This window comes from Pelobates fuscus, chromosome 3, assembly GCF_036172605.1.
Source record: "Pelobates fuscus isolate aPelFus1 chromosome 3, aPelFus1.pri, whole genome shotgun sequence".
NCBI lineage: Eukaryota > Metazoa > Chordata > Amphibia > Anura > Pelobatidae > Pelobates > Pelobates fuscus.
Genome location: NC_086319.1, coordinates 43,954,909 through 43,977,228, shown reverse-complemented (window position 1 = coordinate 43,977,228; position 22,320 = coordinate 43,954,909). Strand labels below are relative to the sequence as shown.

Genomic DNA, 22,320 nt, shown 5'->3' with positions numbered 1-22,320 from the left:
TCTTTATAAAATCACAAACACACAGACAAACATATATGCAGCATACAAACACATACATCTCATTAAATATATTTTGTATTTGTTCTTAAAAAAAAAATGGTAACTTTATGATTTCATCGTTATAAAGAAAAGTTTTCACTATATTTGTAAACAGGTAGTTGTAAGCAATTTATTTTTCCGTTGATACATCAAGTCTGAGCTTTAAGAATGGTAATATAATATTTATTGTGAAGATCTGTAATGGTAAATTATAGATGCTTTGGTAGCTAGGATATGATTTATTGTCTAGCTTTTCCACTTTGTCTCCTTAACGATAGTTTGTTAATAGAACATTGATTTACTTCTCTGGTTATATCAAACAAAGTGCCTGTTATTACATACAATATTACACTGATTTCAGGGTCTATTTTCAGGCATATGTAATTAAGGGCTTTAGGTGGTATAAAATGCATCCTTAATCATAGGATTGTTGATTGCAAGAAAGTAATGAGATACACTATATTTTCATAACGTACAACTAATCATGCATTCAACCATGGTGTAATTATGAAGAAATCATGAAACTAAAGCACTAGGAGTAGGGGGAAGGACAATACGTATATTTTATTGGATTTACTTAACAATTGTGTAAATGGTTGTTTTGTTAAACAGAGTATATGAGGAGTATTTTATTTTGCCTTTTAAAACGTTTCCATGACCTCTTCATGTTTAATCATTAGAGGACTCAGTTAGAAAGAGAACTAAATTGTTCGAATTAAAGTTACATGATGATGACCTTACTGTGGACAGTGTTACAGGAATACAAAGCTGTGATTGCCTTGTTAGATCCAGAACATTAGGGAGGTAGGCAGCTGCCAGCAAGAGAATCATATAGTCATAAACGTGGTGTGTGGAGGGTTTTGTGAGTTCAGTATAAGTTTGTTCCCTTCTTCTCTTCATGCTGACCCTTGGCATGTATAGTTTCCTCACCTGATATTGACCTGAATCTTATTTTAAATTAAGTGTAAATCCAACAGGAATATTCAGTAAACCAAACAGTTCTAAGCCAAAATAGGAAACTAATCTATTTCTGGGTTGTTTGGCATAAAATGTGCACTAACCTAGACAATTCTTGGTCTACTGACTAACCATGGAATAAAACAGTCCCAATGTGCCAAGACTTTTATAATTTTTAATTGTTGAATGGGTTGCACCCATTATTGCATTTCAGGAAATGTTCCTGTGTGCTGTCTTCTGTATTGAACAAACATAGCGAGTTAGTGTTTTAGGCCTGTCTAACAATACCTGTATTCACCTAGCAACCCAAATCTCTTATCTCGATATCTTCAATAGAAAGGGGACGACTTCAATGGTGGTGGTTTTAGTCCACTGACTGATGTATCACATAGAATTTCTGATATCTCTGCATCTATCTATCTATCTATAGAACAAAGATGAGAATTCTCTCCCACTGGTGGCCTCATCCTGATCCCACGCTAGGATCATGCAGAACTCTCTGAATGGTCTTTCACATCGCGGGTCATCGTGGTCTGTCATTCAATTTGATGGCAGGTTATCACACCCCATAGGTTAGTGGGTCTAGAATTTGTGTCCCTGGCAACAACCTCCTGGGTCCACCCACCCACGTCCAATCTCGTACCTCCCAAAGTTGCAATTCTACTGGGAAGGCCAAAAGAGAAGGATTTTTGAAGCTGCTCATTGATCTAAACTAGACTAAGTGAACAATTCAAGCTATATCTCACTGGAGACTTTGCTGACTGAAGTAAATTGCCCTGTAGCTACAGTCACCTCTATTAGCTTACTAGGCTTTGGGCTACTTCCGCTGAAATAGCAAGAAGGGATATATAATCCATAAATCAAATTATTATCTTTAGTGTATTATCCGTATGTGCTACATATGTATGGCAATGATGTTCAGAAAGTAAGCTGGAGTATTGAGTTCAGCATCAGGTAGCAAGAAGGAAGACTCATGCGATTCAGATCTAATTTTGGCTGTAGCAGATGTGCAGAGTTTAAAGCTCTTTTCTTGAACATGATAAAACAATTCAGGTGCCTTGCCAAAAGGATGGCATAGATAATAGCAATAATGTGGAAGATAGAAGGGAAAATATGAAGATTTAATAAACATCAGGAATGCCATAAGCTTCCCATATGTTTGCAAACATACATATACATAAGGACTAGTTAAACCTGACCTTTCAATTATTATATTATAAGTCCCATCATCCCTAGTTATTCACTGGTTAACGAAGGTGATTTTTTGCTCTAAATTATATTTATGTTTTCAGACAGGTTTCCATAACATCAATATTCAGCTACTAAATCTGGTGCAATTCTGTTGCAAGGTTGCACTATTTTTGAATACGTTTTCATAAGATTGTTGTCACAATAAGATTGTTGGAATTTTGAACATTGTATCAACTCTATCAACAGTTAACTTCACTTGTTTGAGAGGAACACAGAAATAAAACGACTTGTGTTATAATCCTATAGGGCGCAAGTGAAGCTCAGAGTTCAGCATTTTGTTTGGACATAAGTACTCATGTTAGTGAAAACATGGCTTTCTTTCAGCAGCACGTGTCTCTCTGAAATATCAAATAGCTGCTAAAATGTCTGAAGCAAGTATATTTATGGTCTTGTCTAGGTTGGAGTAACAGGATTACCAGTGGAGAGTGCAAGACTTCAACACAGGATGTTGGAAACAAGAGTAGGTCTAGAACACAGCAGGTTGACTCTTGGATCCAGATTAGAAGAAGACAAGGACAGTCGGTCTGAATCCAACTTGCTTTACAAAGATAATTTCATGGAGTGTGACCAGCTACAAGGTAGCTTCCATCAGGATCATAAAGAAATCATTATCGGAGGAAAGATCAAAGAGGACAAATAGGAACTATAGATAAAGTAGTAAAAATATACAGGATTTCTAAATGTCAGGAAGGAAGAAAAAAAGTAAATCAACTCAACAGGAGAGAGCCGTGAGAAGGGAAGTGTTAGATTAAGATGTCTGATAGGAAAAGAAATGCCAATAAAATCAAATTCAGCAGAACCACCCAACACCTTAACAGAAAAGTGGTGCAACTGGGAAGGACTGTCAGCACGGGCACCCCTAGAGGTTTCCCGGTAGATTAAAATGAGTAGAAATACAATTACAGAACCCTGAATGGAATGCGGAATACAGGATACAGATACCAAGAGAATTGAAAATGATTAGTATAACACAATGCTCCATTGGTGGAGATTTTTCTTCCAATATAAAACTGGAAATTATAGACCTCTCTCAATGACCTTTCATAAACATGTAAACCTTTTGTCTTACATGACCAGACCAGAGTATACTTCACTCCTTGAACAAAAACGCGTGCATTTGGGATTACAAATACAATAGCTTTTACGTTATATGATAAAAAAAACAAGACACAGGGTTCCATGTACAGTGAAGGTTCACAACCTGAGGGACACTCATCACCTTTTCAGACTTGGCAAATTCAGCTGTTAAAGTAAATGGAGAGTTTCCCAGGGAGTAAGTGGATGAGTAACCGTTGCCTATTGAAGAGATTGAACATTCTAAACATTTTATGATTGCCTCAGCTCAAAATTCTAATGCACTATATTAAAATGCATTAAAAAGCATTGAGTATAGCAAATTAAAATAAAAACACACTCAGCTATAAGCAAAATAGTAGCTCTAAGTTTTGTCCAGACAAGGAAGCCTTTTATTCTGGTGTAGTGGTGTCTGATCTTATCCCATAAACCTCTGTTCAGCAGGACTTGATGGGATATGCATTTCATCTTACAGAAGAAGTACCAATGGTTACTTAGGATTAGAGGAATGGCTAAACAAGCTGATAGGAACCATATTGGCAGGCCTGTTCAAATGTTCAAAGTTAGTTAGTCACCCAAGCTGCCAACTGTACATGCCATAAAGCTGTAGCTTGGTCTCTAAATCAGAGCTGTTAAGGAGAAGTCAGAACATGTGACCCGACAGCATGTGCATGCAGGGCAGGATTTTCCCTCCTTACTGCCCCAAGACCAGTTTCCCAATATCTATCTATCTGTCTATCTATCTATCTATCTATCTGTCTCTTAAGTGCTAGGTGTATCAATACTCAGTGTATAAATATTGCTTATAATAACTGCTTGTGGAATTGCATTTGTAGGGAGAAGGAGAAGCATCTTGTGGGGTTGTGTGTGTGTTTGCTTGATGTATTGTATTTGTGAGGGTAGGCTACTTGTGGTGTTGTTTATTTCTGGAGTTGCTGCTTTTGAGATTGTGTACATGTGTGGTGATGCTGTTTGTGGTTTGTGTATGTGGAGGGAGACTGCTTGAATGGTTGTGGGTGGAAGGGAATTATTCTTGTAGGATTACATATGTGGGAGGAAGATTGTAGTGGGGTTGTGTGTGTCACTAGATCTGTTTTTGGTGCAGTATGTGTGTAATCATATAAAAAAAATGCTGCATACATATAGGGGCTATACTGTGTGTGTTGTTGAGCATAGGAGCTTAGGGTGTGTTTGGGGGAATAAGGACTGTAGGGTGTATATCTCGGAGGATATAAGCTATAGTGTGTGTTTTGAAAAGAAAAAATTAGGGCTGCAAGGTGTATGCGGGGAAGTTGGAGCTGCAGTGTATTTGTATGGGGGATAAGATAAGAATATTTTAATAATTGTGTTCTTTTGGACAGGGACTATCAAAATAATAATAATAAAAAGAATCCAAATGTTTTTTTAAATACATTAGATAGATATTGAAATTAAAAAGCAATGGGAAAAAAGCAGAGGAAAAAAACTAAAATAAAATGAATAACAAATTGACAGTTTAGTGTTGTAGACAGACAATTCCCACACCAGGTAGAGATGCTCCACTCAAAAGCATCTCATGCTAGTCTGCAAGGCCTGTTCATATCCCATAAATAATCTGTGTCTGTCTGTGTATATACTGTATGTGTATATCTATATATTCCAGTCATCGTATATTAAAATATGGCAGTTCTAGTACACATCAAAGGTTCTCTCATTGTCAGTTTTTTCCTCTCTGCTCCCGATGTTGCCAGCCGTGGGTGAAACCTGTTCTGCATGCTTGTACCAGATGTTGCTGTTTTCTTTGAGTCTGTGGAGGCCTTATGGAGTAGTTTGTTTTTTACTTCAGTCCAGTAGTAAATACTGGTGTAGAGACATTAAAATTCCTTTTACTGACCAAAAGAGTTTTCTACCAGCGTTCGGCAAAGCAGTGGTTTCCGCTCTAAAATGAAATCTTTCAATTGCCACCAAGTCCTTGTAATCTAGCTTATAGCAGCCTGTTAACATCTTTCTCTCCACGTGTGCTGCCCTTTCAACACTTACCAGTGCCACCTGGTACTTCAAATGACAAATATATGAAATCACATTTTATAAGACTTTCCTCTTACATAAACAGATATTGAATTTTCTATTCTTATTTGATTATATGATATCCAAAATATATGCTAAACCTTAGACACCCTGTATATCCCATGCCTGTATATCCCATACCTGTATATCCCATGCCTGCAGACCCATGAACCTGCAAGCACTTCCTGTCACTATTGTGGAGCGTAGTACAGGAAAACTTCAGAGAGCTTCTTTCTCATAGAGATTCCGCATCTTCCTATTTCTATTTAAAGGGACACTAGCCACTAGCAAAAGCATTCCTAACGTATTACCAACACTATAGTGTTCTCTGCTTTTAGTTTCAGTACTCCCCCCAATCTTAAAAAAAAATGTACAAAAAGGGTTTAATTTTTTCCAGTGCTGAAATCCTGACCTTGTAGTCACTTGGTCTGCCTTCCGTGATTTTCCTCGACTCATCTTGTCATCCAATCCAATGCTCCTCATAGTTGAACATTGGGGATGAAAATCATGTGCTTGGCCAGCACTGCTCTTTTCCAATCAAATGGTGGTTAGCTGTGAAAACCGAGTTTGACTCAGTTCTCACAGTGGAAGCGCCTCTAGTGCCTTTCAGGTAGACAGTCAGTAGAACCATTTTTAACCCTGCGAAGTAAGCATTACTATATCTACTAAACAACGTTTTACATTGCAAGGTTACAAATAAAGGACCACTGCCTTTAGTGCTCGTTTACGAACTAGTATCTTACAATAGCAAACTGGCGTTGCAACCATGACTACAATCAAATTCATATAATTGGGTTATTGTGTCTCTGTATCTGATGGTAAAATGTGATGGAGAAGGAGATCTCTACTCTGTAGAACAAGGATGAGAATTCTCTCCCACTGGTGGCCTCGTCCTGATCCCACAAACTAGACCCCAGCTACTGTCCCTCACACTTTCAGAAAAAATGTAATCCAAGTTTGTCTAACTCATATGAATGCCTATTTCCAGGGGCACTATTACTATTGTGTAAGCCATGGGTTGAAACAAAATTGTGCGCCCATCTACTCTGGACAGAACCTTTCAAGTATCAGTCATCGCCAAGTCATGAAATTTTGCATCCACTCATGACTTGGCAAAGATTCATACATATACAGCCATTTATTCACAATATAAATATACACTAGTACATGGACATATTATTTACTAGCACACACAGAAGCATGCTACCAAATGCAGATGCATTCTAATACACATACATGCATGAAAACTAACGCAAACACAATAAAATATATTCATCCACACAGGGTTATTCACTAAACACCGGAATTTACTGAATTCTGGCCACAGTGTTGAATCTTATAAAGCCAAAAACTGTTAGAATTCAGTCAGCCCAAACAAATCTGCAGCAATTGTCCAGATCAATTCAGTGTCTGGATTAAAACTGGTGCTTTCACATATGCACTGATTTTAAACTGAATAGGGACTGTGACGGACCGCCTAGCACCCCGACCGGCTACCTCCATCAATCACAGCTTCTTAGTACTTGTGAGCACTATAAGAACTGTACTGGAACACCATAACCCCACTCGAACTGCCGCAGCTTGGTTGAGGCATATAATATGATTTCGCCGTCCTCCACCCACCCTGGACCCAAGACCAGGATCCAGCTTCCAGTGGGTAGACCTCTCCTAGTCCAGAGAGCGTAGCAGGAACAGCTTTTATAAGAGCTAGTGATTATACTCAGGGGAGTATAGTGATTATAGCAATCCCCAGAGTGAATATAGTTCTCCAATCCCCCAAACATGAGCCAAGACTTCATGAAGGGGTAAACGAATCTCAGTTTAATGAGAGCCACACTTGGCCTTATATGACAATCCCCATGCAAGGGGCACGCCCACATGGACCTGATGGTAGACTGATTTGCAACTTCACAGACCAATAACAATAAGGTTACAAGGCACGACACTCCCACACACAGCACACAATACCTCCCCACTGCCTGAGATAATTGGATCAGTAACTGTACTAATTCTAATCCACTTATCTCCAAGCACAGAAAAAACATACTTTAAAAAAAAAAAAAAAGTATCCTAAAATACATAAAACCCCACAAATGTCCCAGATAGCCCTGATCTGTGTGACCATCATATCCGAAAATCACCCAGATCAGTTCAGGGGTCCAGGAATTTCCTGGAAGTCTTATTTTTGACCGACTGTGCACATGGTCCCATACCCAAAACAGTTCCAGAAAATTAGGGCTAACGGTGGGTCTCTCTGTCTGGAGTTCAAAATTACATACTTCACATGAACAGAGCCTTTTAAAGTGAATTGGGCAAGGTATATTGCAGGGCCCATAGTCCTGAGGCAAGAGGCTGGCCAGCAGGCCCCTCCAAGAACCCGAGACGAGGCTACTTTTGTCACAGGGACCAACGCATCCAGCAAGATGGACATTTAGAATTTTTCATTCATTTGCTTTTATGCAAATGGACGATAATTTAGGTATTATGCCCACTGGCACTGGCTTGTGGGGGCCCCACTTATAATATTTAGTAGGAAACCTGTACTGTCAACTTCCCCCCCAAATAAGGGGAAAGTCCATCCCACCCCTCTACCCCATATGGCTAGAGTTCTCCAATCCCCTAGCCATTCCCTATTAAAATAAATGATCATACCTATCCCACTTTACTATAAATAATCTGTCCCCATTACATATCTTAAAGTCCTTTGCTCAATGCCCCCCCATTATATTACTGGCCTCATTGCCATTGGAAGGGGCCTTTCAGGCGATTGGACAGCAATGGCTTTGCATCGAGACTAATGACAGATTGTTGGATCATGATGCCATATTGTAATTTGCACTCTGGAACACAATGTTTAATTAGGCCTCAAGGGTTAACAATAGCTATCCAGTTGGCAGGCCCACGTGCCCCTTCATAGGCTTCTTATTGCCAGAAGTAACACCTGTGCCAAAGGTTTACTATTATTGCTGTAGAACTTATTGTAATTGCTATATAATAATAGTAGTCGTAATAATACCTGTCGTTGAAATTACAATCTTCTTTAGGTTTTTATGTATCTTATATGTTTAGCTTTTTAAAAACTATTATAACACAGTATGTACTACACTTATATCCATAGTTTATAAATGCAATTTTTTTAAAAATTATATTTCTGTATTTCTGAATTATTAAATTGCTGAAATTATTTTTGTCAATACTGACGAATGTGTTGTGTTTTATCATTTTTTCAATAGTTGTATTTTTTTTATTTTTTTATTAAATAAACATGATAGTGTAACACAATCAATGCTCACTTCTCATTTCCGTGGAAATGCTTTAGAAAACTGTACTTTAAAAGTTGACACATAAATAAAAAGATAAAATGTATTGTTATATTACTACAATAAAATACAGTGTAATGTGCCAGTGTTGTCCATTAAACTGGCCGATGGGAGTTACTTACCATTTACATAGCAGAAACTCTAGATTTTTTTAAAGGTGTTTGCTTGTTTATTTTTATAATGACTGTTAAGCCCCTACCAGTGATATTTGTAGACTGTCAGCTTACATTACTGGAAGTGACTGATGGTTTGATGAGTAACAGGACTCTCGGCTCCCCTGATTACATTCCTGTACAGGATCTAGTTGTTATCATCAAATCTTATCCTAGTACATTTGTCACAGGAAACTCTTATCTGTCTTAGCTGTAGGGGCTTTATCCCTCTGTGAGGAAGCAGCAATGTGTGTTTGTAGGAGGTGAAGGTGCTAGGAATTTTAGGAGTTCTTTTTCACTTAAGTGAATAGCAAACATGAGACAGCAAAATGGACAGAAAATCACTAGAACACGTGGTCCATTTGGGATTAACCCCTTCAGGACGGAGTCAATAGTGCACGTTCTGATCAAAACAAAACGTAAACAAAAACTGGAATTTGTGCTATATGTCTGTTCACCCGTAGTTCCCCTCTTTCATATTATATGCACCCACACTTATTATATATAATTTTGTTCAGGAGAAACAGGGCTTTAATCTATCATTAACTATTCATATATGGAACATAATTTATTATGAATAAAATGTAAAAAAAGTGAGAAAATAAGATTTTTTTTTAAATTTGCATTTCCGTCTGACATTTTAACTGTGAATGTCATAACACTGTTAGCTTTTACTGCAAAAAAATGCACATATTTGTAATCAGCGATGTCTCACGAGTACAACAGTACCCCCCATTAACAGGTTTAATGTTGTTTTGGAAAGTTACAGGGTCAAATATAGAACATTTCATTTTCAAATTGAAATTTTCCAGATTAGTAATGTTACCTTTGAGACGGTGTGGTAGCCCAGGAATGAGAATTACCCCCATAATGGCATAGCATTTGAAAAAGAAGACAACCCGAGGTATTGAAAGTGGGGTATGTTTAGTCTTTTTTAGTAGCCACTTAGTCACAAACACTGGCCAAAGTTAGCGTTCACATTTGTTTTTGTGCGAAAAAAAGCAAAAAACGAATATTTGGCCAGTGTTTGTGACTAAGTGGCTACTAAGAAAGACTGGACACACCCCACTTGCAATACCTTGGGTTGTCAACTTTTGAAAATGGTATGCCATCATGGGAGTAATTCTCATTCCTGGGCTACCATACGCTCTCAAAGGCAACATAACCAATCTGGCAAATTTCAATGTGAAAAAAATGAAATGCAAGCCTTATATGTGACTCTCTAACTTTCCAAAACACCATAAAACCTGTACATGGGGTGTACTGTTATTCTCGGGAGACTTCACTAAACACAAATATTAGTGTTTTAAAATAGTAAAACATATTACAACAATAATATAGACCATAAAAGTGCCGTTCGCTTGTAAAAAATGTGAAAAACTTAACTTTTACTTAAAATATCATCGTTGTAATACAATTTACCAGTTTGAAACAAACTAATATTTGAGTTCAGCGAAGTCTCCCGAGTAAAACAGTACCCCCTATGTACAGGTTTTATGGTGTCTTGGAGAGTTACAGGGTCAAATATAGTGCTTGCGAATTAAATTCTCTGCACTTTCTCCCTGTGTTGTCAGGCATGTCAATCAAATTTTAATTAATCAAATCACATAATTACGTTAAAAGATTATTTAAATATACATGTAGAATTTTAATACATATGCATTTATAGGTATTTAAATTCTACGTGTATACTAGTGTAATCTTTTATGTAATTATACGTATTTATCTATATTTATTATTTAGTATTTATCTATATTTATCTATATTTATTATCTGTATTTTGTTACCGATATATATATATTAATAACAAAATACAGTTAGAATGAAATTACATATGCATATATAATTTATATTACATTTTGTTTCAATATTATATTTATTTATTTTATTATTTTATTAATTTATTATTTTAATTATACGTATTTATATATGTACTTATATTAATATTAAAATACACTTTGTATGACGTTACATATATATAATATGTATATATATTATATATATAATATATATACATATTATATATATATAAAAATATATTTAATTTATTTTTAACCCCTTAAGGACCAAACTTCTGTAATAAACGGGAATCATGACATGTCACACATGTCATGTGTCCTTAAGGGGTTAAACATGTTTATTTTATTTTTTTTACACCTCCCACCAGCAGGGGGACTGTCTGATATTTCAAACAGTCCCCCTGCTGGCAGATCCATAGCCAGCTATAGGGGGCCATGTGATCGCTCTTTGAGAGCGATAACATGGCCCCCGGGGGCCTCATTTGCCGGAGGGGAGCTGCCTGGGCTCTCAGGCAGCCCCCCAGAAGAGGATCGCGGCGGAGGTGAGTACACCTCTCCTCCTGGGGGCTTAAGCCGTTACGGCGTACCATGCCGTCGCAACGGCTTTAAAGCCTATTTAATGCGTGACAGCATGGTACGTCGTAACGGCGTTAAGGGGTTAACAGATCCAACCTGTAAACAGTGAATTTTCTTACTACCATAATGCTCTGACAATTGTTACATAAAAAAAAAAAAGAAATAACAAAAAATTACTTGATGTATTCAACAAAGAAGTATTGTTGCTGATCTGGTTCTCCATTGAGCTAAGCAAATGTTTTTGTGTTTTGTTTTTTTTTTCATACAATTTTGTAGAAATTAATATCCACCAGATGTCTCATTTGTTGACTGACTTTCCTAGTCTATTACTTCCGAACATTGGAAGGTATGAATCCAGTATGGGGTGGAGAGGAACAGTGGGCAGAACAAGGTGTACCATTAAGATTGTGCCACAAAAATTTGACAGGTCAACCAAAAAGGAGGCAAGTCAGGTTGGCATACGTGCACGCCATGCTGTCCAGCCCTCACTCAGGGTAGAGAGCGCAGAATGGCCTGAGTTGTTTTTGCACAATCCGAGTGTGTGTCATAATGAGCTGTGCTCATCATGTTCTTTTCTCTGATATCAGCAGAAACTGGACAGCAGAGGACAAACACAAGCCTCTCCATGCACAGGTAGGATGTCTGATTGATGGGTTTTAATGGGACTGTAAATGAATCACTGCCAGGTTTATGCTGCACTACCTAATTCCGCTTGACATATGTGACTAGTGTCAAGCATTCCTTCAGGAGATGGCTGTCAGATTACACACCTTTGTTTTTGCCGATTATCTTCTGTCCGTTTGGTAATCATCTTTACAATGATTCTCTGTCAGCTTCTGGAATCTCACAGGGTTTGGTGACACTTGTTGGTTTGTAATTATCCTATTACGCTATGAACACAGCTCACCTTAATCCCAGTTATGGTCTGCTCAATGTCAGACCTGCATTCATGTCACTTGCATTTTCTAGTGACGTATGGAAGCCTAGTAAATGACCCCAAGACTCCTACAAAATATATAGGGATCATCATGTATCATCATGTATTTTTGTTAAAATTATTTCTGCTGATTATCTTATTCAAACACTACTCTGTAACTATACATGACAACCGACCCAAAGTTAGTGGACAAGTCCCTATATAGGGCTTCTGTCGGCTGCACACATAAGCACGTTAACAGACATCTGAGTATGGGTTGCCCTGTTTGACCAGTGTGCTGGAAACCCTGCGAGAATTCTGTAACTCACCTATCTGTTCAATTATTAAACATCCTAGCCAATATCCTTCTCACACACACATTTTCTTCTATTTACTAAACGTTAGCTATTTGTTATACTGTAACTTTGTTTTTATTTTACCTTATAGACAGCACTGCCACAGAAATTTCCATGTTTCCCTTTTTGATGTGTGAGTGGCATGCACAGGTGCATGCACCAAGGCATCATGGGATGTGATAACACCTCAATGCAGAAGTGCAGCAGAGGTAAACTCTACCTTGGACCTATGTTTTTTTTTTCAGTAATACTGGGGTGAAAGAAGAATACATTGTCACCTCACTGGAAATAATAGTTTCTCATTAAAGGAACACTATAGTCACCTAAATTACTTTAGCTAAATAAAGCAGTTTTAGTGTATAGATCATTCCCCTGCAATTTCACTGCTCAATTCACTGTCATTTAGGAGTTAAATCACTTTGTTTCTGTTTATGCAGCCCTAGCCATACCTCCCCTGGCTATGATTGACAGAGCCTGCATGAAAAAAAAACTGGTTTTACTTTCAATCAGATGTAATTTACCTTAAACAATTGTATCTCTTTCTCTGTAAATTGAACTTTAATCACATACAGGAGGCTCTTGCAGGGTCTAGCAAGCTATTAACATAGCAGGGCATAAGAAAATCTTAATTAAACAGAACTTGCAATAAGGAAAGCCTTAATAGGTCTCTCTTTACAGGAAGTGTTTATGGAAGGCTGTGCAAGTCACATGCAGGGAGGTGTGACTAGGGTTCATAGACAAAGGGATTTAACTCCTAAATGGCAGAGGACTGAGCAGTGAGGCTGCAGGGGCATGTTCTATACACCAAAACTGCTCCATTAAGCTAAAGTTGTTCTGGTGACTATAGTGTCCCTTTAATGGCATGGAAATCTCTCTCCCATAAGGGCACTTACATGCTAGATCAGGGCTGCCCAAAAGTTAGATCCCCAAATATTTTAAAACTAAAGCTTCCATGATGCTTTGTCATGCTAAAGGCATGCAAAGCATCATGGGAGTTGTAGTTCCACAACACCTGGAGATCTACTTTTTGGATACCTCTAGACTAGATCGTTTTTTTTGGGGGACGGGCTTTGTTAAACTTAACGTTAATGTGCTGTTTTTGACCTATGATTCACAGGCTGGCGAGCCGAACATTTGTGGTCATCGGTGACTTATTTTGGAAAATATGGAATCTACCCTTTATGATGTCATCTGGGCACTCAGGGTTGTTACCATTACAAATTCTAAGAAAAAAGAAGAATCAACTGTACAATAAAAAAGCTGAAAATGATATTGTCTCTATTACCACTGATTGCTTTTTTGTTTCATGTTTGCGGTCACATTCTGCTTCCCAGTGTAGGAAGATTCCTGCTGGACCTTCGTATGGTGGTTGTCCTGGGAATTCTATGGTTAATAGGTGCAGAGAATAAACTACTTAAGTCGGTTAAAACAATGACTCGAGCAAACAGTTTTGCTGAGTGTATTTCCGGAATAAAAGCATGTTTAACAGCTGCTTGTTTTGGCTAGTGCTAACGTCCTGCCTCTCTTTTATTTTTTTATTTTTTTATTTTTTTACAAAAAATAAAGAGCATATTTTCTAATAAAAATGTGGGCTGGTTGTTTGTGCAGCCAGGAAGAACTTTCGATCCAGCATTTTCTTGGTCTTTGAGTTTTATATTGACAGTTGCAGAGAGAAAATATTCTATGCCTTTATTTATCTCTCTCTCTCTCTCTCTCGGTCTCTTTTTTTTCCTTGCTTTCATTCCAAGAAAGTCCATTCTTGAAATGCTTGTGAGGAGGTGGGGAGCAAAGACTAATTCTAGACACACAGATCTATGATAGTTACCTTCAAACAAGGCTCACGCCCCAAAGGAGTGTTTAATCTTGCTCTGCAACTGACTGGCTGAGCGGGGTCTGTGTGTGTGTCTATCTGAGAACAGTTTGAGATGCAGAAAATCCCAGCTACATTATGAAAGAAGTGTGTGGCATTTTCCTCTTCATAAAACCACATGGCTGAAGCTTTTACTCTGTGTATATACTATAAACTACAATCTACTGGACTTGAGTTGTGTTAGAAAGTTTTTTTTTTTATTTGTTTTGTTTTTTATTAAGTAGTTTTTTTTTTTTTCATTTCGTAACACAAATACATATAAAGACGAAACTATGTCTGCATTTGGAGTTGCTTCCAAATTAAGCCAGCCAGCTGTAGGATGCAAGCCAATTCATACAGCTCTACCTATACCACATATTGGCAGGACTGTGTCACATCAGTATCCATCAAGGACTTTGGAGCTTACAAAGGCTGATAAGTCAATGAATTCGTGTCAACTCGCATTAAAATCATCTTGTGATTTCGAAGGGAAGAACAGTTTCCAAGCAAATGTCAAGGAGAAGGAAGATAGAAAGGTTGGTAAACCTGTTGATTCTGCAGTTAGCTCCCTCTGCATCACCTGCAGAGGAAAAAAACATGCTCATTTATCAAAGCAGCAGATTGATTGACTCATATGCATCTTATAAATATTATGCCTTGCATTGCTAAGTTTTGTTTCCTAAGTATAATTCTCGAATTTAGTCTTCTAGTACTTTGGTATCTTTCACGTTATAAATAACTGATTGTTTCCATTTATGATATTGTGCCTTGAATGCATGAATGCGGAGGGCAATGGGCAAACGCCACTTTTTATCTCTTAGAATAGTGTCGCAAATTCTGATTTCCTTCACTGCCCAGAGATTTTGATGAAATCACAGCCTGAACATCCACAACACTGTTCTCTGAAATTATGGGTTCAGTGACTGAACCCAGTGACAGTGAAAAATTAAGTCAACACAAATGCAACAGCACCACTGCACGTGTGATCACATGCATTGCGAGTAAAGGTATTACCAGTTCAATGTGTGGGATTGCATCTATGCCAATGACATGGGCACTGCTGCAACGGACTGGGATGGCGTTTCATAGGAAAGGGCAAAGCCAAAGACTTTATACCATTTTATTCAAAAATGTCATATATAATTTCCATTTAAAAGGGCACTCTATGCACTATAACCAGTAAAACATCCTGCAGTGGTTATGGTGCCTGCATGCACCTGGCACTTTCCCTCAGTTCTTTGTCCTCATGGAGCCTCTGGCTTGGTCTCTTGAGATATTGCAATATTTATTCTGTCCATATTTTGACAGCATTCATTGGCTGAGAGTGTCAGCTGCTAGGTGCATGCTGGTACCATAACCACTACAGTGCCTGTAGGTTATGTTGTGCTCACACATTATACATGCAATTGCTGTATTTATTGCATACACAATAAAAATAGTATTTTGTACCCATTAAATACCCTGTGATTCCCATCATGCTTGCTGTGCAGGAGTGTGTAGAACAGGGGTAGGCAACCTTTTAGCAGCACTGTGCCGATATAAGAATGTGATGTCCCGTAGCGTGCCAGTCCTATTTTTTTAAATTGAGGTGAGTATGCTGCTGTATTCTGCTTTTGTTATTTTTACTGCAGTTGCTTTGCATCGTTGTATTTGTGCGTATATAAGCTATTATATTGTATATTTACATTAGTACCGTATATACTCGAGTATAACTGACCCGAATATAAGCCAAGGCCCCTAATTTTACCCCAAAAAACTGGGAAAACTTATTGACTCGAGGATAAGACTAGGGTGGGAAATGCAGCAGCTACTGGTAAATTTCTAAATAAAATTAGATCCTAAAAAATTATATTAATTGAATATTTATTTGCAGTGTGTGTATAAATGCAGTGTGTGTGTGTGTATAAATGCAGTGTGTGTGTGTATAAATGCAGTGTGTGTGTGTATGAGTGCAGTGTGTATGAGTGCAGTGTGTATTAGTGCAGTGTCTGTGTATGATTGCAGTGTGTGTGTGTTTGTGTTGCAGAGCCTTGGTGGGGGGTGGGCATTTTTATTATTATTATTTTAATTATTATTAATTTTTTTGTTATAATTATTATTATTTATATTTTTATTTTTTTCGTCCCCCCTTCCTGCTTGATACATGGCAGGGAGGGGGGCTCTCAGTCCCTGGTGGTCCAGTGGCATTGGCAGTTCAGTGGAGGGGGGTTGGCAGAGAGCGCTTACCTCTCCTGCAGCTCCTGTCAGCTCCCTTCTCCTCCGCGCCGGTCCGGTCAGCTCCCTCTGCAAGTCCCAGTGTAAGTCTCGCGGCTGCACTATGACCCCGTGGCTCTCGCAAGACTTACACTGGGAGCTGACAGAGGTGCTAAACGGACCAGCGCGGAGGAGGAGGGAGCTGACAGGAGCTGCAGGAGAGGTAAGAGCTTCCTGCCAGCCCCGACAGCCCCATTGTCTGTATTATGGCAATGTAAATTGCCATAATACAGACATTGACTCGAGTATAAGTCGAGTTGGGGTTTTTCAGCACAAAAAATGTGATGAAAAACTCGGCTTATACTCGAGTATATACGGTAGTTTATGGTATTGTGTATGATACATATGAATGTGGGCTGTGTATGAGGGCTGCTTGTGGAATTGTGTCCGGATGGATATGTCACATTGTGTGTTTGGTAGTGTGTGTGGGCTGTTTGGGGTATTGCATGTGAGAGGCTGCATGTGGGGTTGTGTGCATGTATGTGGATTGTTAGCGGGTTACGTTTGTGCAGATTGTGTGTATGTTTGTGTGTGGGCTGTTTGTATTATTTGTATAAGGGGAGGGTTATTCTTCATTTCTGTGTTATGAATGTAAATTAGTGATAGTAAAATGTCTATTTACTGTGTATACCTGTATTCAATATCTATTCGAAATGGCTGCTAGAGCACCCCCTCCCACCGACTAACTACCTCGTGTAACAAGATGGCGCCTACATCCGGAGGAAAATCCCGGGATGATGGTGACATCACACCTCATAGGATGTGCATTAGATAAGACACTTAACACCTAACCAATTAAATATGCATTCTCTCTGTTATCTACATTTTTGCACATTATGTTTTTATGCCTTTATAAGGGGCTTGCCACCCCCTGAGTAAACATTCCGAAGTTTTTCATTAACCTGATACCTGTGTCTCAGTGTAATTTACTTCAGAGCGTGTACGCATTTATTTTAACAATTTGGAAAGGAGCAGATACTCCGATAAACACTTGGTTTGATCCACAATATCTGTGTATATCTAGCAGTATGGTTGGCTTCCCTGGGTTCCAGTGGGGACCAGGCTGGCCTGGTACATGTCAAAGACAGGAGCTGCAACAGCAGCTGCAGGCTGCTCTACTACGTTGTGGATTCCCATTCACAAGTGCTTGGAGGAAGTGATCTGGGATCATTTCCTCTATGTGCTGCATTGCTTTCCTCTATGTGCTGCAGTCCTTCACCATCTTTTCATATTAGCAGATATTTGAAGTTTTACTGAGACTCCTGATAGGCCAGAGCCTGTTTGGCTCTAGCAGCCTTGAGTGCCGTGCAAAGACACCTCGAGTGCCGTGCATGGCACTAGTGCCGTAGGTTGCCTACCCCTGGTGTAGAATATAGAAGATACTCAGTACTCCCTTATATACCTTTAAATCCCTAAATACTCTAGGACAGACATAGGCAACCTTCGGCACTGCAGATGTTTTGGACTACACCTCCCATGATGCTTTGCCAGCATTATGGGTGTAAGAGCATTATGGGGAATGTAGTCTACAACATATGGAGTGCCAGAGGTTGCCTATGCCTGCTCTAAGAGAACCAGAATTGACTGAACAACTCACTGGTTTGAGTCGTCCTTTAAAATATTAGAACAAAGTGCATTATAGCCTGAAAAAAAATCATATGGTATTGCTGTTTCACAAGTTGTATAACACTATTCTATGCATTTGCGTAGTATGTTCTATGAATGTTTTTGCAGACTTGCTACATTCATATCTATTTTAACCAAAATGTGTTCGGGCTACAATAGCAAAGCCTGCCTTCGAAGTAACCTGCATTTAGTTAAAGACTGTGAATGTTCCCGAAAGTAGCTAGTTAATACTTCTGCTTAAAGGACTACTCTAATTACAATAACACTACAGTGTGTAGTTGTTATGGTACCTGGAGCACACCTCTAAGTAGAAAAAACTTTGCTAGTAGCTTGACAACTTACAAGGTAACTAACAAGGCAGTTTGACAACTTACCTTGGATCCCTCAAGTGTTAATCACCTCCTCTATTAGAGCCAGAAATTCTCTGGATTAAGCTAAGCTTGCAGGCTGAGAGTGATCAGCTGACACGCTCAGCCAATGAGCTGGTCATGCATGTCAGAGTTCATGGCTAACAGACGTGCCCAGCAGTTTACGGCTCTTCATGGAGGAAGTGAACAGCACCTGTTAGACGCCAGGTAAGAAGTTAATCCATTATGAAATTATTTGAATACTTATTCTGGTGGGTTACCATAGAACTCCTGACACTGTACCCACTACCTCATATTATAGTGGTTATGGTGCATACAGTGTGTCTTTAAGTACAAAAGCAGTATCATTCTCCACAAACTAATTTTAGTGCTAATACTTACTATTGAACAAGTTATTTATTTATTTATTTTATTTCTTAACTTGAGTCTTTAGAATCAAACCTACCCTATGATTCTAAAAGTATCAGAAAACCTTGATTTTACTGTAGTAAAAAAACTATTTAAAGGAATATTCCAAGCACCATAACCACTACAGCACATTGGAGGGCATTAGTGCATCCCAGAGTAAGTAGTCAAACTGTTTAAGAACGTATATGAACTAACCTATGTCCCCCAGGTGCATCCAGGGGCCAGGTGCCTATGTTGCATCAAGGTTCTTCAGCAGAAGTAGCATATTGCTCCCCTGAGCTAAGCCCAGCCTGATACTGGACTGCATTCATTGACTAAGAGCACTCAGCAGATGCTCTAAGCCCTACGAGTGGCTACTTAGCTCAGTGGAGCTAACCAATTCTCTTGGCAGGGCTGTGGCCACAGGCACCCGGCGAGTGGTACTGGTTATGGTGCTTGGAGTGTATCTTTAATGCCAATCTCAGATGGACTGCTTTGAATAAAGGTGTAAAACATATATAAATATAGACTGCACACCTGTTCTTCAGTTGAATAATCCTTTATTGATAAAGTATGTTTCCAGGTGTATTTATCTAAATTAGAAGTATATTCCATCTCAATTGAAAAGTTTAAAGGGATACTCCAACCACCATGACCACTTCAGTGTTTTGAAGTAGTCATGGTGGTAGGCGTATGTATGTGCAGTGTTTCTTTTTGAAACACTGCACATACTGAGTTATTGGCACTTGTGTGCTGGAGGGCAAGTTGCAACCCTGGCACACGTGACGTAGGAGGTCTGGAACACTGTTCCAGGTTGTCTAATGCAAATTCTGTGCATATTTCACGTCTTTTGTCGGGACGCAGAAGGTAATGACAATACATGTGCTTAACTTCTACCCAGAGCTTACAAGGGGAAGCTTCCTTAATTTAATAAGCCTTCCCGCTCCCCCTCATTTAGTTTTCTATTTTTTTTTTTTAATTGCCCTGCCTTGTCCAAAACCCACTCCCACCCATCGCCGGCCCAGATTGCATGCATGTGCTCTGAGCCGGCAAAACGGTCCAATCACAGGGTTCTATATGAGAAGCCTGTGATTGGACTGTTGGGTCAGATGGAGGATTGATCCAGCCTTGGATGTCAGGAAAGTTTTAAAACCCTTTTAAAACCTTTCGTGAAACATTTCAGTCGGGGTCGGGGGAACCAAATAGTAATAGGGCATTTTAACGTAAACCCTGGAATTATTGAAGATGGCTTACAGGAAACATTTAATTTGAGGAAAATTTCAATTGCTACATGTCATATTGCAAGAACCCCCACAGTGATCACACTGGTTGATATTTTTAATGCATCAGTACTTAAAGAAACGTCAACAACGCCAAATCAGCACAGTAGTAACAATGTATAAAGAGGTCTTTATCAGGGCAAAACAGCTACTGTTCTGTGTGGTATCACGCTTTGTGTGCTGACTCCATATATGCACAGATTCCTCATTAGCCAGCCTGAAACTCTTGTTCCAAGCTAAAAAAATGATGCAGCCAGGGGTGGAGTTGCACCTTCGGCGGCCGAATACTTTAACTGAAACTCACAATATACAGATTCCAAGCATTATGACCACTTTAAATCTTTGACGTGATTATGGTACTTGTGGTAGCCCTTCAAATAAAGATAAAAATACTTAAATTTAAGTTGATGGCAACATTATACATGCAAATAGCTGTATTTATTGCATACACAATAAAAATAGTATTTTGTACCCATTAAATACCCTGTGATTGCCATCATGCTTGCTGTGCAGGAGTGTATAGAATATAGAAGATACTCAGTACTCCCTTATATACCTTCATATCCCTAAATACTCTAGGAGAGTCAGGATTTACTGAACAACTCCCTGGTTTGCTGAGAGTTCATTGCACAAGCCTCGAGCATTCTTATAAATCTTAAGATGCCAAACTGAATAATTTACATACGCATCATTCAATTACCAGCATACCTTCCTTCCCCCCAGGTTAGTTTTAACAGAACAGGAAAGTTTTACAAGGGAATGTAAAAGGAGGTTGGGAGGTGACAGAAAGGGTAGAATGCTGGTAGTCACCTGCTAAAGCCTACACAGTGTCCGTTACCGGACTTGTGGCACTAAAACACCACTAATGTTTAATCTGCAATTGTAATTGGGGTACAATATATATTATTTACCTAAAACTTGTGCTGTATTGTAAAAGTAGCCTTCCTCCAAGGATGTGCTTCAAAGGGGGGTCCTGGTCTCTTGGTTCATTATAATCAATTGGTAGGTCTAAATTATATCATTTTATATTGATATGGCTGTACATTTAATGACTAGTGTTACACGGCTATTAATTCTGGTCGGCGTGACAAATACTTCTGTAAATTCCTCAACTCATTGCTCTGTTGCAAGGTGTTTTTTTTTTTTTTTTTTTTTTAAATGCTGGCAACATTGCTGGGAGGCTGGTCATCTTTGACCCAAGTCAGTATGTCGTTATGGGGAGATATCTAATTTTGCTTTTTGTGATAAGCGCCAACAAAGCTACCTGCTGGTTTGCCACGACTCCTGGTGGCCAAGCAATTTTTTTCTGCATTTTATAGAGAGCAAAGAGCATTCTAAAATTCTGGTGAATAACATTCTGAAAGTCATACCATCCACTCTTTAGCACGGCACAAGAAACTGGTCCACATTCCGAACGTTACCGCTGGCAGGGACAAGATAAAAATAACTCATGAATGTCATTTAAATTTCACTTCGATTTTTGGAAAAAGATTTAAAGTACAAATTTTGGTACAAAAATATTCCTCCAAATGATCTTATTCCGGTTTGTGTTTTCTTTCTGCACTCTACATTATTGTCTGTGTAGTAGTAGTGCGTTGGTAATATTATACTTCTCTACATTGCTATTGTGGAGTTTGTGTTATTTTAAAGGATAATGAGAAAGTAAAACATTTTACGAAATGGTATTCTTAATTGCTATATAATTAGATAGAAAAGGGATCTTCAAGAAGAGAACATATGGGCTTCCACGCTTTAAAGAGAGCTTTAAATGTGGTTTTCTTGACCTTTTAGAGCATTTCAGAACTTTAAACTATTATGTGCCACCGATCAGAGAAACATTTTGGTTTGGCTTGTTTTGTTCGAGTGCATGTGTTTCTATTTTTCCGCCTGTATAATTTATTAAACATTTTATTAACCCACACTGTTTGTATCCATTTCAGAAGGCCTCTTAAACTACAACTGCAAGAACCGCAAACATGTAGAGGTTTTATTAAGGAAGAACGAAAAGGGGCCCATGTCAGATACACACACACAGATATACAAAGTAAATTCAAAATAAAACACAAATAGT

General features: G+C 38.6%; 1 protein-coding gene across 5 annotated transcripts in view; it reads left to right on the top strand.

Annotated features, from left to right (window-relative positions):
- Nucleotides 1–22,320, top strand: part of NAV3 (neuron navigator 3) — a 662,176-nt gene that overhangs the window by 353,183 nt on the left and 286,673 nt on the right. For 4 of the 5 annotated variants that reach the window (XM_063446978.1, XM_063446976.1, XM_063446977.1 and 1 more), the window contains exon 1: nt 14,422–14,871. The exons of the other annotated variant lie outside the window; for it this stretch is intronic. In XM_063446978.1, the coding sequence (XP_063303048.1) occupies nt 14,629–14,871 (243 nt within the window). In that variant the 5' untranslated portion in view covers nt 14,422–14,628. Of the gene's footprint in view, nt 1–14,421; nt 14,872–22,320 lie in introns of those variants that run through there. 5 annotated transcript variants of the gene reach the window in all.